This window comes from Hemibagrus wyckioides, linkage group LG11 (genome assembly GCF_019097595.1).
Source record: "Hemibagrus wyckioides isolate EC202008001 linkage group LG11, SWU_Hwy_1.0, whole genome shotgun sequence".
Lineage (NCBI taxonomy): Eukaryota > Metazoa > Chordata > Actinopteri > Siluriformes > Bagridae > Hemibagrus > Hemibagrus wyckioides.
In genome coordinates, this window is record NC_080720.1 from 27,565,852 (window position 1) to 27,584,192 (window position 18,341).

The 18,341-nt window shown below is 40.1% G+C and overlaps 1 protein-coding gene across 1 annotated transcript in view; it reads right to left on the minus strand.

Moving 5' to 3' along the window:
- prkcaa (protein kinase C, alpha, a) overlaps nt 1-18,341 on the minus strand; it is a 187,493-nt gene that overhangs the window by 43,244 nt on the left and 125,908 nt on the right. The window contains exons 6-13 of the mRNA XM_058402440.1: nt 17,561-17,717; nt 17,181-17,315; nt 16,955-17,048; nt 8,566-8,706; nt 7,955-8,128; nt 6,551-6,642; nt 4,299-4,361; nt 2,431-2,569 (exon numbers count right to left, since the gene is read on the minus strand). Coding sequence (XP_058258423.1) covers nt 2,431-2,569; nt 4,299-4,361; nt 6,551-6,642; nt 7,955-8,128; nt 8,566-8,706; nt 16,955-17,048; nt 17,181-17,315; nt 17,561-17,717 — 995 coding nt within the window. The remainder of the gene's footprint in view (nt 1-2,430; nt 2,570-4,298; nt 4,362-6,550; nt 6,643-7,954; nt 8,129-8,565; nt 8,707-16,954; nt 17,049-17,180; nt 17,316-17,560; nt 17,718-18,341) is intronic.

Sequence of the window (18,341 nt, forward strand, 5' to 3'; positions counted from 1 at the left end):
TCACTCACTCACTCACCCATTCACTCACTCACCCATTCACTCACCCATTCACTCACTCACTCACCCATTCACTCACCCATTCACTCACTCACTCACTCACCCATTCACTCACTCTCTCACTCATTCACTCACCCATTCACTCACTCACTCACTCACTCACTCACCCATTCACTCACCCATTCACTCACTCACTCACCCATTCACTCACCCATTCACTCACTCACTCACCCATTCACTCACTCACTCACCCATTCACTCACTCACCCATTCACTCACTCATTCACTCACTCACTCACTCATACACTCACTCACTCACCCATTCACTGACTCACCCATTCACTCACTCATTCACTCACTCACTCACTCATTCACTCACTCACTCACCCATTCACTCACTCACTCACTCACTCACCCATTCACTCACTCACCCATTCACTCACTCACCCACCCATACACTCACTCACTCACCCATTCACTCACTCACTCACCCATACACTCACTCACTCACCCATTCACTCACTCACCCATTCACTCACTCACTCACCCATTCACTCACTCACTCACCCATACACTCACTCACTCACCCATTCACTCACTCACCCATTCACTCACTCACTCACTCACCCATTCACTCACTCATACACTCATTCACTCACTCATACACTCACTCACTCACCCATTCACTCACTCACTCACTCATACACTCATTCACTCACTCACTCACCCATTCACTCACTCACTCACCCATTCACTCACTCATACACTCATTCACTCACTCATACACTCACTCACTCACCCATTCACTCACTCACTCACCCATTCACTCACTCATACACTCACTCACTCACCCATTCACTGACTCACCCATTCACTCACTCATTCAATCACTCACTCACCCATTTACTCACTCACCCCTTCACTCACTCACTCATTCACTCACTCACTCACCCATTCACTCACTCACTCATTCACTCACTCACCCATTCACTCACTCACCCATTCACTCACTCACTTATTCACTCACTCATTCACTCACCCATTCACTCACTCACTCACCCATTCACTCACTCACTCATTTACTCACTCACTCACCCATTCACTCACTCACTTATTCACTCACTCACTCATTCACTCACTCATTCATTCACTCACCCATTCACTCACTCACTCACTCACTTATTCACTCACTCACTCACCCATTCACTCACTCATTTATTCACTCACTCATTCACTCACTCACTCATTCACTCATTCATTCACTCACTCATTCACTCACTCACTCATTCATTCACTCACTCATTCACTCACTCACTTATTCACTCACTCACTCACACAATCACTCACTCACATCACTCAATCATTCACTCACTCACTCATTCACTCACTCACCCATTCACTCACTCACTCACCCATTCACTCACCCATTCACTCACTCACCCATTCACTCACTCATACACTCATTCACTCACTCATACACTCACTCACTCACCCATTCACTCACCCATTCACCCATTCACTCACTCATACACTCATACACTCATTCACTCACTCACTCACACACTCACTCACTCACCCATTCACTCACTCACTCACTCACCCATTCACTCACTCACTCACTCACTCACTCACCCATTCACTCACTCACTCATTCAATCACTCACTCACCCATTCACTCACTCACCCATTCACTCACTCACTCACCCATTCACTCACTCACCCATTCACTCACTCACTCACCCATTCACTCACTTATTCACTCACTCATTTACTCACTCATTCATTCACTCACCCATTCACTCACTCACTTATTCACTCACTCATTTCATTCACTCACTCACTCATTCACTCACTCACCCATTCACTCAGTCACTCACCCACTCACTCACTTATTCACTCACTCATTTACTCACTCATTCATTCACTCACCCATTCACTCACTCACTCACTCATTCACTCACTCATTTCATTCACTCACTCACTCATTCACTCACTCACCCATTCACTCACTCACTCATTCATTCACTCATTCACACACTCACTTATTCACTCACTCACACAATCACTCACTCACTCGCATCACTCAATCATTCACTTACTCACTCATTCATACACATCACTCAATCAACCACTCACTCATTCATTCATTCACTCATTCATTCACTCACTCACTCACTCAATCACTCACTTATTCACTCACTCACTCACTCCCTTATTCACTCACTCATTCACTCACTCACACACAATCACTCACTCCTCACATCACTCAATCATTCACTTACTCACTCATTCATTCACATCACTCAATCAACCACTTACTCACTCAGATTATTTCCTCATTCACATCACATCACATCACATCACATCACTCACTCACAAGTGATCTACTCCCTTCCTCCCTCACTCATTCAAACTCATAAATCATTTCCTCACCTCTGGGGCGATGTAGTCGGGTGTTCCACAGAAGGTGCGTGTCATTACACCTTCATACATGTTCTCCTTACACATGCCGAAGTCTGCAACCTTGATGTGTCCCTCAGCATCCAGCATCACGTTGTCTAGCTTCAGGTCTCTGAAAGAACGCACACATACAGTCGTGTTACAGAATGTGATTCAGTGCTGTAGGTTTATGAAATTACATGTTTACTCATGTTACCTAGCTGACTATCATTAGCTATAAGCATTTATGAAAATAACTTAAAAATGTACTCAAAAATCCAGTCAGACCATATGTTGTTAGCTAGCATTAGCAGCAAAGATTATATAAATGTATGAATGACCTGAAACCCCACCAGCCAGTACTAGCAGTATTCAACTAAGAGAATTTATGAATATGACTTGAAATTCCTCTCAGAAATCCTGACCGTGTCATGATATCTAACTAAATTTCATTAAAAAAATCAAGATTGAAAATTGATCAACATGACATAAATTCCTCTGAAAAAAATCCTGTGAGACCATCTCATGACCGCTAACTAGCCAGCATTAACAGTGATGATGAGGAAATCTATTGAATAACTTACAGAATCCTCTCAGAAATCCTGATACTAGCCAGCATTTGCAATGATAACTGAAATCCTGTCAGATTGTCTCATGACAGCTAACTAGCTATTAATAGCAGATAAGGGTATTTATTACCAAGTTAAATTCCTATCAGAAATCCTGTGAGATTGTCTCATAATTGCTAACTAGCCAGCATTAACAGTGATGATAAGAAAATCTTATTAATAATTACAGAATCCTCTCAGAAATCCTGTTTCTTAATAGCTAACTAGCCAGTATTTGGAATATTTATAAATAACTGAAACGTTTCCTCTCAGAAATGCTGTCAGATTTAATTAGCAATCAATAGCAGCTAAGATTATGAATATTTATTACCGAGTTAAATCCATCTCAGAAATCATGTCTGATTGTCTCATGATAGCTATCTCACTATTAATAGCAGCTAACTAGCGATCAATAGCAGCTAAGATTTTGAAATTGCATTAAATTGACTTAAATTCCTCTCAGAAATCCTGTCAGATTGTCTCAGGATTGCTAACATTAGCAGAAAAGATCGTTAATATTCCGTAAATTCCATTCTCATGAGAGCTTTTGTATAACTGCGGGGTTTAAATATCTGGACTCTGTTACTGGCTTCGACTGAGTATGCTTTTGCTGCAAAAAAAAAAAAAAGTAATGAAATTATGCATTAAATAAAAAAGTTTTTGACAGAGTGCATAGAGGACATCCAATGTGCATCTGCTAAAAGGCATAATAAATCCATCTCTCTCTCTCTCTCTCTCTCTCTCTCTCTGGCCATGTAAAGACAGACGGCCATTTGCTGATGTCTGGGTGTAACAGGGTGTGTATGCGTGCTCTATTTCCCTAGGTCTACTGAGCAGATGGGAATTATGAGCAGAACAGCTGTAAGAACAGCTGACACAGATCAAATGAGTTCAGGTAAACACACACACACACACACACACACACAGAATGCTGGAGCAATATAGCTGGAGATAAAGGAACTAAAGCAAGAGATGCATTACTTCCACAAATACGGCACAGGAAATTTGAGTTCTAGAAAGTGTCGGAATTGGAGGCAGAGGTTATTAAAGTCATGCACAAACAGGAAGATATGCATTTTTCACTCATACATATTTAGAATTTGAGATGAAAGCTTTCCTAATTTACACACACACACACACACACACACCACAATACAGCTTTAATTTGAAGCATTATAGGTCAGCTACATTAATATGCAATTTACTGAGGAAAAAAAATTCCCAATAAAATATAACGTGTGCTTGCTTTGTCACCTGTATATCACTCCCTTCTTGTGCAAGAAGAACAGACCGACAGCGATCTCTGCTGCGTAAAACCTGTAATGACAGACATAACGATGAATGTTACCTCATTCTGTTCATTCCCGCACTTCAACTACAGCGGCAATCATCTCCAACTTCTCTGCAAAGCATTGCCCTGAGGTAATCACAGCCAATCAGAGGTCTTATGAAAAGAATTTCCCCCATTTACAGAAATAATTATTATGGATAGCTTGCTTTGTATGGATGCTGGGCTAGTGAGGAAAAAAATCAAAAATTATTTTGTTCTGATTGAACAGTTCTGATCAGACAATGACATGGGTAAAGATCACAACAAAAAGATCCTATTTACATCTGATTTAATAGGCATAAATCCTGGAATTAAAATAGATGTACAATGCCAGCTTTGATAAATGACCATATTTTAAATTCATTAGAAAATCTAACCATCTAACTAATCAAGAAATCAGAATCAAGAAATATTTGTTATGAATATTTCATATTTACAACTGAGAAATGTAATTTATTTAATCAGAAATCTGAAAAAGCCAAAGCCTATTATAGCTATAGTCTTATAGTTATAAGCTTAACTGTTAATGCCTTTAATAAACCACTCAGTTTATATTTAGATATGAAAGAAAAGTAGTTTCCCAAAAATCTAAAACTCTTTCTCATTTTGTTAGATCTGTGATAAGGATCGTGTTTAAACAACGAGACAATGTAAGAATCTCCGGCTGTTTAAAAACCTGTGCATGGCAGTGCAATTCTAATCGCTCAAGAGGTCCGAGGCACATTTTAATCAGTCGAGTGTAAAAACATTCGATAATCACTGTATCAGACCTCACTGTGGCAGCCATAAGACTACTACTGACCATATGGACATTTTTAAACATCCATCTTCTTCTACAGAAGCCATGGCTTGGGTGAAATGACTAAAAAGAGGCCATTTTGTATTTAGATACACTATATTGCCAAAAGTATTCGCTCACCTGCCTTGACTCGCATATGAACTTAAGTGACATCCCATTCCTAATTCTGGGAAGGCTGTCCACAAGGTTTAGGAGTGTGTTTATGGGAATTTTTGACCATTCTTCCAGAAGCGCATTTGTGAGGTCACACACTGATGTTGGACGAGAAGGCCTGGCTCTCAGTCTCCGCTCTAATTCATCCCAAAGGTGTTCTATCGGGTTGAGGTCAGGACTCTGTGCAGGCCAGTCAAGTTCATCCACACCAGACTCTGTCATCCATGTCTTTATGGACCTTGCTTTGTGCACTGGTGCACAGTCATGTTGGAAGAGGAAGGGGCCAGCTCCAAACTGTTCCCACAAAGTTGGGAGCATGGAATTGTCCAAAATGTCTTGGTATGCTGAAGCATTCAGAGTTCCTTTCACTGGAACTAAGGGGCCAAGCCCAGCTCCTGAAAAACAACCCCACATCATAATCCCCCCTCCACCAAACTTTACACTTGGCACAATGCAGTCAGACAAGTACCGTTCTCCTGGCAACCGCCAAACCCAGACTCGTCCATCAGATTGCCAGATGGAGAAGCGGGATTCGTCACTCCAGAGAACGCGTCTCCACTGCTCTAGAGTCCAGTGGCGGCGTGCTTTACACCACTGCATCCGACGCTTTGCATTGCACTTGGTGATGTATGGATTGGATGCAGCTGCTCGGCCATGGAAACCCATTCCATGAAGCTCTCTGCGCACTGTTCTTGAGCTAATCTGAAGGCCACATGAAGTTTGGAGGTCTGTAGCGATTGACTGCAGAAAGTTGGCGACCTCTTCGCACTATGTGCCTCAGCATCCGCTGACCCCGCTCCGTCAGTTTACGTGGCCTACCACTTCGTGGCTGAGTTGCTGTCGTTCCCAAACACTTCCACGTTCTTATAATACAGCTGACAGTTGACTGTGGAATATTTAGGAGCGAGGAAATTTCACGACTGGATTTGTTGCACAGGTGGCATCCTATCACAGTTCCACGCTGGAATTCACTGAGCTCCTGAGAGCGACCCATTCTTTCACAAATGTTTGTAAAAACAGTCTGCATGCCTAGGTGCTTGATTTTATACACCTGTGGCCGTGGAAGTGATTGGAACACCTGATTCTGATTATTTGGATGGGTGAGCGAATACTTTTGCCAATATAGTGTATAACAATAATATTTGACATAATACGTAAAGTTAGTGGTCTGGTGATTTTGCATATTACATGCAGTTTACTTCAAAATACACAGCTTCCACTTACACTGCCTGAGGTTCCTTAAATTTGCCCACTTGCTGAATGTGATACATGAGGTCACCACCATTCACGTACTCCATCACAAAATACAGACGGTCCTGAAAGAGAAAGAGAAGCATTGATCATTGTGGGGAATAAAGGCCTGGCTGAGACCAGCAGAGAACGAGTGTGGTAATATGAGTGAATGGGTACACCTGTGTATGTGGTTACTAATGAAGTGTAATTATAGGTTGATTCATCTAAATTAGACAATTCAGACACCAAATATACTCCTTTTCCCACACATCTAATAATGCTGCTTATTATGGAAGAATATTACAGACCCTAATCAAATTGAAGCACTCAATCCTTTCACGAAATGTTGGGAATAAAAAATCCAGTTCCGTATAAAGATGTCTACATTAAGAGCATATTTAAATCTCTGACGTTTCACAGAGAAAAATTGGGCTTTTCAAAAACAATTTGGTTTGTTTAGGAGAGACCGTGCACCATCATCCTGCTTTAATTTAGAGTAACGCCGAAGCCGGCAGTGACTGACAGATGGAGAGGCACAGCACAAACACCCACACGTCAATCTAGACTCCCACTGATGCTTACACAAACTGAGCGATTAAACATTAAAAGGTGTCTCGGTCCAGATAGGAAATATAGGAAATATTAAAACAAATAAATAAAACAAATGATTAATAGTATTTTTGTCTGATTGGGTGTGACTGTGCTTTAAAACATCATGCTGTTACTATTTTTGATTGTGTTGCTTTTTTGATGGCACAAACAGCATCAGAAACAGATAATGGATTTTAAATGTCCAGGTTTTTTTTTTTTCCCAGTCCTGAATTTTGTCCTGATTTGTCACAGTGTGAGCATAGCTCCTGGTCCTGCCTGTAAGTAGAATTAGTTTCTTTTGGCACCAAATAAAAGCTGCAACTTAATCCTTTCTATGGCTGAGTGTTTAAAAGCACAGTGTTAAAAAAGTGTGAGCTTTTTCCAAAATATCCTAAAAGGCTGTAATGTTACAATACCCTGACTGGTCTGACCTGAAATCTTATCCAGAATACCTTAAAAAGGCAAAATTCCCTCTTAGACTTTTACCACTGATGATGTCTTAAGTCTTACAAATAGTTAGCTAGTAAGACTTTTGCAAGGAGAGCGGTGGTAGCTCAAGTGGTTAAGGCTCTAGGTTACTGAGAGGAAGATCAAGGTTCACGCACCCAGCACTGCCAAGCTGTTGATCAAGACCCCCAAATCCCCCCTGCTCCAGGGGCACTGCATCATGGCTGACCCTGTGCTCTGACCCTCCAAGAATTTCACTGTGCAGTAATGTATATGTGACATAAAGATAATGTAACTTCATTCCAATTCTTCTTGTGTTCATCCCAGACCACTCTCAGGTGAAAATGGGGACCTTACCACAGTCTGGAAACAGGAGTGGAGGTGGGTGAGAAATGGGGGTTTGTCCTGCTGTGCCAGCACCCTCTTCTCCACCATGATGCACTCCACATCGTCATCCTGGATCACAACATCTTTCTTTAGGATCTTTATAGCATATAGTTCTTCTGTGGTCTTTATCTCTGCTAGCATCACCTGAAGTAAGAAACAGCACAGACATTGTCGTGTTCAGTGCACATGAGTAAGACATACTAGACCAGAACCAAGGACAGCGACTAAAACAATAGTAATGGAGCAGGCAGGTCTGATTGCTCATATAGCCAATGCTCTGAACCTCTGACTAGCAGCTACTAAAAATAATAAATAAATAAAAAACCACAACTCATCAGACAGCTAATATTTGATGATTGCCCTGCAGTGTTTGCCAATAATTCTTCTCTCTCTATTACTTTAAGACTCCTTACCCTCAGGAAGCTAGGACTTTCTGGCTAGGGAGAAGCAGGTCTGTTTGAACATGGCTACTTCGTAATTAGCTCCTACGTCTTCGTTTATACTTTCAATAACTGCTTCATTGTGACAAAGTCAAGACTAACAGCCTGTGCACGATAACATTTTCAATTTTCTGTACTAACCTTCCCGAAGCTTCCTTTCCCCAACACGGCCAGAAAGTTAAAGTCTGTGAGTTTGACCTGGTCCAGATTAACGGAGGGCAAACTGGTCCTGTTGTCATCAATAGGGGTGACGGCCTTCTTACCAGGACCAAGCTTAGCTTTCTGCATACAGGAATACAGAGAAGAAACAGAGAAATCAGCTGAATCCATATGGGTCATCATCCTGACTCACCTTGATTCATGCTTGATCAGAGGTGGCATCGGATTAGACAACCTGCAAACGCTGGCACACAGATTTACCCCGTGGTGCTCTCGTTGACATCCACTGACACTTGGGATGTGTGTCGTCTTTAAATTGCACGAGGACGGCGTAGCAGATGATGGAGGAAGATCTACCAAATGGGAAGGTATCAAGGAGCTGAACAACAACAAAAAATTCCTCGTGGTTCTAAATACAAACCACAGGGTTCTGTATTTGGCCAATAGAACCCTTTCCCAGGAAAAAAAAATGGTTCTGTGTAGAACCTTCACAAATCAATGAAGCTTTTTTCTTAAAACAGTTCTATAATATCAATTAATGTGCCATCACTTTTTGGAATTTTATCTCTAACACTGTGAGACCTTTTGAAATGACATTAGCATATTTTAGAAAAGATCGACTAGTATATTAAATTTGTGAAATAATTCAAACTGATAGAAATGACAGAGAAGAGTTTGGGTATCATCGATACTATAGGCAATCTTTTTCAATTTGCTGTATTTTCTGGTCCAAATAATTATATAATAATAGTAACAATAATAATAATAATAATAATAATAATAATAACAAATCTTTTTAGTCATTCTAAATAGAAGCATCCATATTGAACTGGGTTATTTTAAATAAACCCCCTGCCAAATGGTTCTATATAAAGAACCATTACATATTTTAGGGATCCATAAATGAAGCAAGGTTTAGAACCATATTAGGGTCTCTACAGAACCATTCCTTTTAATAGTGAAGGACAAATCCAACCTGAACTGAAATATACCTTGATTTTTAGTCCCAATTCTACCTGCTGGTTGCATCTAATAATTTAGGATGGTAAATTTAGTCTGTCGAATGTTTGAGACATTCGAGGACATCTAGCCGTTTTTTTAAAACTTATACTGATCTCTGTGTGATCAATCCAACACGTATGGCATGCATTTTATTTTTATTTTATTGGTTGCACTGATATTGATAATGAAATGTTAATGTTAAAAGATTCAGGCTTGACATTCAACTCAGGGTTAAAACTGACTAGCAGGAACAACACTTGCTTTCTGAGTCTAGCCTTCAGCTTGGATGGTTAGAATGAAAGACTGGAGCTCCAGCATCTCCACATCACCACCCGTCCTCACCTGTACACTTTCCTGTGGTGAGACACACACACAGCATAGCACTGGACTCCAGACTCATGGAAGATTTCAGGATTTGATTTGATACATCCACGGTTTGCTCTCCATAGTCTCATATATGTTTTTTAAAATAATTTTATGACCCAAGCTGTCTGGCTTTGTTGCAGTTCCATGTTCTTCAAATTCTTACCTAGCTTCCGATTTAACATTTGTCATCTTAAAACCTCTCTCATTCCTGTCTCACAACCTTGCTTGGGTTTAAGGAACATTTCCAGACCCAATGGAGCAAGTGGAATTCACACTTTTGTATTGTTTTGTAGTTGTTTTTATTTTAAATGCCTGGTACTGGCTAACCATTGGGAATCCTGACCAGAATCAATCAATCCTGATGGCTAGTCATGAATGTACAGATGAATAAAAATCTTTGGTTGGAATATTCCTTTAAAAATCATGTTTTCTCTGATTCTTAAATCTGCCTCTTAATGCTATATTTTCATCGGGTAATTTAACAGTTCATCTAGGACAAAATATTCCCTTCAGATTTGGAGCTTTTTCTTTTATTTTTCTTCTCAAAAATTGACATTCAACTTGCAGAGTTTTTTATTTTTTTTTACGTTAAACTACTTGAATTGGTGAAATTACAGATACAGGATTCACCTACCAGTGAAGAAACACCTTCTCTGATAGTCGTACTCATGTTCGACGCACATAAATCCAAGAAGGCTGAAGGCATGTTATAACGACGTCACATCTAGTGCCAAAATCTGCGGCCATTTTGAAAAATCGTGAGCTCCTAAGAATGTTACATATTGCATAGAGTTTGCATTCATTTCTGCGATCGCAAGAAAATCACAAAATCCTGGACAGATTCTGACAATAGATCTGAACATTTTTAAGCTTGGATTTTTCTCTAGCTGCTCTATAGGTCATTAATGAACTAATTTAACGTTGCAGCATTAATCAATTTACAGTGAACAGTGAAGTCGTTCAGCAGGCAAAGAAATGAAGCTGTCAGGCAGCAGACATTTACACACCGGACTGATTCAATGCCATTATTAGCGTGTTGGTAAACAGCCTCATCACCGTGTCCCTGTTGAGTGCTGCATTATAGCACTGATGCTCAGAGAAATACCGAGCGAGTGCCACTTTCTAACGTCGACATGCAGAAAGGTTTCAATGGCTGTGAAATATTTCTTCTGGTTTTTTCCGCCATTCAGAGCAATGCAAAGCTCCAGAAAAGGGCAGCCGGAAAGCCCTGAGAGGCCATGCAGAACCGCAAACAGCCACAAACTGACAAGACACGACATGACAGCATGGAACTTTTGGTCAGATTTTAAACTTTATCTCATTCCCACTCACTCTGACGCGACAGACAAAGATCTCTAGTCTCTAGTAGAAATTGTAAGAGCTGTAAAGTGTTTTGTTTAGTAAGGCAGTTAAAGCAGAGCAGATCAGGCTGAACTTGAACCCAAGACCAAACCAACTAGCACAACCTCTCTCTCTCTCTCTCTCACACACACACACACTGCGCTCTCTCTCTCTCTCTCTCTCTCTCTCTCTCTCTCTCACCTTTTTACGGTCTTCTATTGTTTTACCCTGCAATCACAGGACAATCATAATCATAAATTTTAATTCCACATGTTGAATTCTGACCTAAAGAAATGGCCAAAAGTGGAGGAAAAAAAATTAAAATAAAACACAATATCTATCAAAGAATATGACCTTGTACTATTATATAATCATGTCTAATGTCTTCACTTAAAGTTAATGCGATCAGTTACATTACATTTCCTCACCAGACTCTCGGTTTATATATATATATATATATATATATATATATATATATATATATATATATATATATATAAAAGCTTGGCATGACACCAAGACACTGGAAATCACACAGTCCTCTGTCTTTTACTCTGACCCTACAGTCTCCATCCATAAATACTAGATAAACCTCTCCTTACAGCAAGACACAAGCATTAGATATCAAACCATATAACACGTCATGAATACAGGAAATAACACCAATGTGTTTAAAAATCAGATTATTATTTGGCTTAAATGATCCACTGGACATCCATAAATCCCAGCCAATCAGTTGTCACTAAAGAAACTGACCAATCAGAGCCAAGAATTCGAACCTTTCATCAAGCTACAAGCAGTTGAACACCTTTCGACTTGACGAGTAGCACGCTGTTCATGGAGCGCTTCAAATGCAAAGGCTGACATCTGGTGGACAGAGTGGATAATCTGTTTAGTGGGGTTTCTTTCCCAGAAAAAATCAATGTACTCCAAAACAGAGAGCTCGTGATTCGAAATACGGCTTCCTGGTTGCCCTGATGTGAATGATATGCATTCCCACATTTGTTATTTTTCAACGATTTATTCATTTTGAAATAGTTCTGGATTTCTAAAAGGGGTTCGACTCGGTACCTATTAAGAAAAGGGAACCTCATTATTAGTAGTGCAAACAAATGAACTCAAAAGACCACCAGGGTGCAGGACAAGCCCTCTTCTGAGTGTACGAGAAATCTCATATCTATTAATCGGCTTAATCAATAAATTCGAGTTTATAACTGAACAACATTTCTATTTAGAAACTAAAAAAGCATTGCATGAGCTGTCTATGGTAAGCAGCGTCCTGCTTTTAAACTGCATGCACTGTACATAGTCTTCATACGATGTGTAGTGAAATGTTTTAATGTCATAAAAAGTAGAATAAAAAATGCAAAAAATAAATAGAGTTACAATAAAAATCGGAATAGAATTATCCATACGCGCAAAGGTGAAATATTTCGGGAAAAAAATATGACTATTTGCAGAGGTGTACAACTATTTATGACAATTCATTAGACATATTTAAAATGGAAAGCAACATATTATCTCTGGAAGAGGAGATAGAGTATGTGAAATGTACCAAAGAGAAGAAAATGAGAAATACAGTAAATAAAGTTAACCCGTGTGTCGTTAACCTTTACATATGTGTCATGTTGTGTGTTTATGTCTGTAAGAGACGGGTTGTTTCAAAAGAAGGTAAGGCAACAAATGAGCGCTTGAAAGGAAGTACGAGGACTCTGCTGTGTTGCCATGGAAACAGGCAGGCAAGAAAACACACACCCTTAAAAAACCCATTCAGCCAACATTAAAACCTTGAAACATGTTTAAGTTTCCGACAGGCTACAGAGAACTCTAAACACACACACACATTTTTTCAGTGTTACGGTTATATACGATACGTCAGATAATATCCTACAAGTTGTAGGAATAGGAACACGTCTGCTGAGCTGCAAAACATTGCAGGAACGTTGTTTTTAGAACGTTGAAAAAAACACGACAGAAAATTCTACCAGATATCTAATTTCAGTTGAAAGAAATTCTCTGAGTAGGCAACGTTCTAAATGCAACCTGTGATAGGCATCAGCGATGTATATACTGTGTGTGTGTGTTCACCAACAGAGGCATTGCAATGACATAAGCGATCTGCGTTTCCCGTTCCCATTCAGGCCTGGGCATTAGCGATCAAGTGTCAAAGCCCTTTATTGCCAGTTCCCCCAGGTGGAGAAGTGTAATATGCTTCTACTAATGCAGGGTTTCTCCAGAAACACGGTCCATACCTCTGCTGTTTCTTTTAGCAGAAGCGCTTTATGAGTACGCTTGCATGTGGAAAATATAAAACATGTTGAAAACAAAGCAAAACAAAAAACTGGTAATGATTCATCCAGTGCATTATTTGATTCTTTATTAATCTGATCATCTGTGTGTGACATATGGGGCACCTGAAGGGGAGCCATTTCATTCTCTCTAATATAAAGCCACTCTAGAGGGCACTCTATCATGTTTTATCTATCGTAGAGACATTTTTTTTTACCTTAGGGGCCCTAATTGTGTAGAGAAGTTGGTTGAAAGAAGGACAGCAGCACATATGAATACTGCCTGGCTGGAATGCGTGCACTTCTGTCCTAATATACTGTTTACCCAACCAATTGCAGAATCTACAGTATATTAGATCAGAATTTTAGTTTAAATGTCACTCTCTGAACACTCTGTGTCTTCAACTACTTCAGGAAACAAAATCGCATACTTGCTCACTATTCTATGCCATTTTGTAGTATAAATAGTATAAATAGGCATAACATTATGACCACCTGACTTGCATTGTGTTGGTTTGCTGCCATCGACCCATCGAGGCATGGACTCACTAGATCCCTTAGATCCATTAAGTCCTGTAAGCCTCCATGGGCCCCACCTTGCAACTTACAGGACTTAAAGGATACTTACAGGACTTGAAGGACCTATATGACTTAAAGGATACTTTTGATAGATACTGACCACTGCATACCGGGAACACCCCACAAAAGCTTTGGAGATGCTCTGATCCAATCATCTAGCCATCACAATTTGGCCCTTTGTCAAACTCGCTCAAATCCTTACTCTTGCTTCTAACACATCAACTTTGAGGACAAAATGTTCACTTGCTGTCTAATATATCCCACCCACTAACAGGTACCATGATGAGGAGATCATCAGTGTTCCTCACATCACCTCTCATAATGTTATGCCTGATCAGTGTCATAGTTATTTGGGACGCAGGTTTAGGCTAACAGCAGGAACAGTATTATTAGCGTCTCTTTACATTGACCGGATTGCACCTCATTTATAAAATGCTTTGAATAGAATGCTAATGATTATGAATTCTCTCGTGTATCTTCAGACCAAACTATACCATGAATCCAGTGTTGCCAAAAACTAATCACTGAATAAAAACGAGAAATCACTGAGAACTGACCCGAATTAAATCTTCAACCGTATCAGACTCAATTGGACATTTACATCATACATTCGAAAGAGGGACGATGTGAAACGTATCACGTGATTTGCAACCAGGAAAGCAACAGGATCAGGAACCTTCAGAGATAACTGCACAGGTGGTTAAATTAATCACAGGGAGAAAAGAAGAATGAAAACAGCAACACAACAACACACTATATTGCGTTTCGACGCTGCAATACTCTGACTGCCTGCCTTAGTCATTTCTAGATAATACGCGCGTTTATCTTCATGTTCAATATGCCGACTTCCAGCCGATGTTTACACCACGCTGATGAATTATTAAATGCAGCTTCATTGTTTAACATTGCTGGAAAGTAAACATGCGCTACTGCGACCCTGACAAATTCACACAGCCAAGCGACGAGGCATAACAGCCAACTTGCGCTCGCGTGATTGATAGACTTTTTTAGCCTCGCCGTTACAGATGATGAAAAACGACCGTGTCTGGATTGATAGCTTCCTTGAGAAACTCAGACAAATAAATTAGTCCTCTTTTTTTTCTTCTCCAAGTTAAATGAGAAGTAAGGAAAAGAAGCGCAGATAAAAAAAGGATGAAAGTGAATGAGGTAGAACTGGCTATACGTGACAAAAAGTTACGAAAATAGAATTACTATTATTTTTTTGTTTGTTTGTTTTTTGTTCTTTTGGAGTAAAGAACTTTTTTTTTTACTTTGGGTAAATTTACATTTACACAAGACTTTGTTAAGCCCAAATCAGCCAGGTTTGCTTTCATAGTTTGCTCTTAGTGGTTAGCACTGTTGCCTCACAGCAAGAAGATCCTGGGTTTGAATCCCGGGTTCGGACAGGCAGGAATTTGCATGTTCTTACTCAGGGTACTCCGGTTTCCTCCCACAGTCCAAAAACATGTACATTAGGTTGATTGGTAATTCTAAATTGCCCATAGGTGTGAGTGTGTGTGGTTGTCTGTCTATATGTGGCCCTGTGATGGACTGGTGACCTGTCCAGGGTGTACCCCTGCCTTTCGCCCTGTGTGTGCTGGAGATCCCTGTGAGCCTAATTAGGAATAAAGTGGGTATAGACAATGGATGGATGGATAAATAAATAAAAAGTGATGCATGAATACACATGACGCACTGTAACGCATCTCTGTGACCATGGCATGGCAAATTATTCATGAGTATTTTGGAAAAATTTGAATGCAAAAGTTTCCCTTCTCAAAATGGCACGTTAAAACAAAAAAAACATCCAGTGAGCGGTAGTTCTGTAGTCTCTGTGGATGAAAGAGGTCAAAAGAGAGGTGGGTTCAAGTCGACAAGAACTCAAATAAGAATTCTATACAACCGTGGTGAGCAGAAAAGCATCTCAGAATTGAGGTGGATAAACATCAACAGCAGAAGACCACATCAAGATCTTCCATCCAGTTTCTGTGGACCTGTGCTGTTTATTTTTTGTAGACAGCTGTGTGTCAAAAAACACAAACTGATATGTTTATCAGTTATCCTAATCTGGTAGTTATAAGTATTCCTAGTTAGCTACATAAGCTTTGCAACTGTTGGCCAAATAATAAAAGGGCAGTGGTAGCTCAAGTGGTTAAGGCTCTGGGTCATTGACTAGAAGATCAGGGTTCAAGCCCCAGCACCGCCAAGCTGCACCTATTGGGCCCTTGAGCAAGGCCCCCAACCCACCCTGTTCCAGGGGATGCTGTATCATGGCTGACCCTGTGCTCTGACCTCAAAACCGCTAAGGATGGGATATGTGAAGAAAGGGCAAAGAGACAAACACAAATAGTCCAAAAATATGAACACTAGCCTGGAAGGTTGTGTTTTCCAGTAATTTATGATTTCTTTCCTTTCAGCACAAAGAACCAAAATAAGAAACCCAACAAAAGTCCATGATGCATTTCCTTGGCTCTCTTTCCTCTGGGATCCAAATCAACATCTGGATTTCTTTAAAGCTGCTGTATGACATTGGCTATTATTAAACATGCTTTACAAATAAAGCTGGATTGAATTAGATTCTAATACTAGTTTTGGATATCATTTGGCTATCACATGTCTGCATTTTCCCTTTAACATGTCAGACTCATTAAAACAATTTTTTGAAGGATGAATATTTCAGTCTGGAGTGCACTGCTTTAACACTGCTGTAAGATCTTTGAGAGCCATGAATGGAAGACAGATAGATATTAGATCTATAAAAAAATAACCAAAGCAGTAGAGCCATCAGTTCTCACCTCAAACTTCTGCCTCAGTTCCACATTTCCGTCATCTTCCTCTGGAATAGGCACGTTGTAATACTCGCCCTCTTCCTGGTTCAGCAGTTTATACCTAGTACAAACACACACAGCAATTTATCTCTCAGACACACACTTAATCTAAACTAATAAGGATGAGGTGCTAAAATAGTGTACACAATTATCATCATTAACAGGAACACACACACACACACATTATCCTCACCATCCACATGCTGAACACTTCATAAGCTCGGATACACCAAACGACATAGAACCCATGAAGTCATTCCTAGTGGTTCTGTCCCAATCCCAAATCTCCACGGAAAGCCTGCGGTCCTTATCTGTGGGTTTCAGCTTACTGCCAGTTCACACACACAAAGGGATACAAACACATACATAAGCAGCACTTAATAAGACAAAGAACATACAAATGAAACCGGCTGGTTGAGTTTTTATGCAGTAGTAAGTGTCTTGCCCATTGATATATTGATAGTGTACTAGAATTCATGTTGGATGTGACACAAAGTACACTAGAAGCGTACTGTACATTCTTTAATGGTAAATTTTCCTTTAGTGTGTTGAACTGTTCGGATTTTCACTCACAATGTGAAGGTCTCGTTCCAGGTGGGGTTGAGTGATGAGCGGATTGTCCTGGTCTTCTTCTTGGTCTCATTTTTTGGGTCAGGGATTAGCTTGAGCTTCACGTATGGGTCGGACAATCCATTAGGGTCCATCGGGATCAGGTTTCTAGCTTCGCCCACTGCAAAGGGTTAACATGAAGCAACTAATGAGCAGAGATCATACGTCTGGGTCACACCAGCAGAAAGAGAGCTATATTTAACTCTAGCTCCGTTCATCCTAAAAATTTGGATGGTTGTGGCTTTCCTATTCCCTATGGCTCTTATTTACACTCCCACCTGCTGTCAGGAGGATGTCCAAGCACAGTGAGGGCACAGAGAATGAACCATGACTATTAAAGGCAAGCCTCTGTGAAAATGAAATTTATACACAATTCCAGCTATATATGTAGCTGATCTATCAGTAAGCAAAACAGACTGATATTAATTGTGATTTTGTGACGAACTGTGACAATTTGGAACCTAATTTTTGCCCATGGCCTGTCTTTGCAGCCTCCGTTATTGATTGTGTCCAATCTGTACAGCCCTCGTTTTTTGTTGTGCCTAATATTTACAGCCCTAGTTCTTGATTGTGCCCAACCTTTACAGCCCTAGTTCTTAATTGTCTCTAATTTTTAAAGCCATAGTTCTTGATTGTGCCACACATTTACAGCCATAGCTCTTAACTGTGTCAAATCTTTACAGCTTTAGTTCTTGATTGTGCCTAATCTTTACAGCCCTAGTTCTTGGTTGTACCAGATATTTAC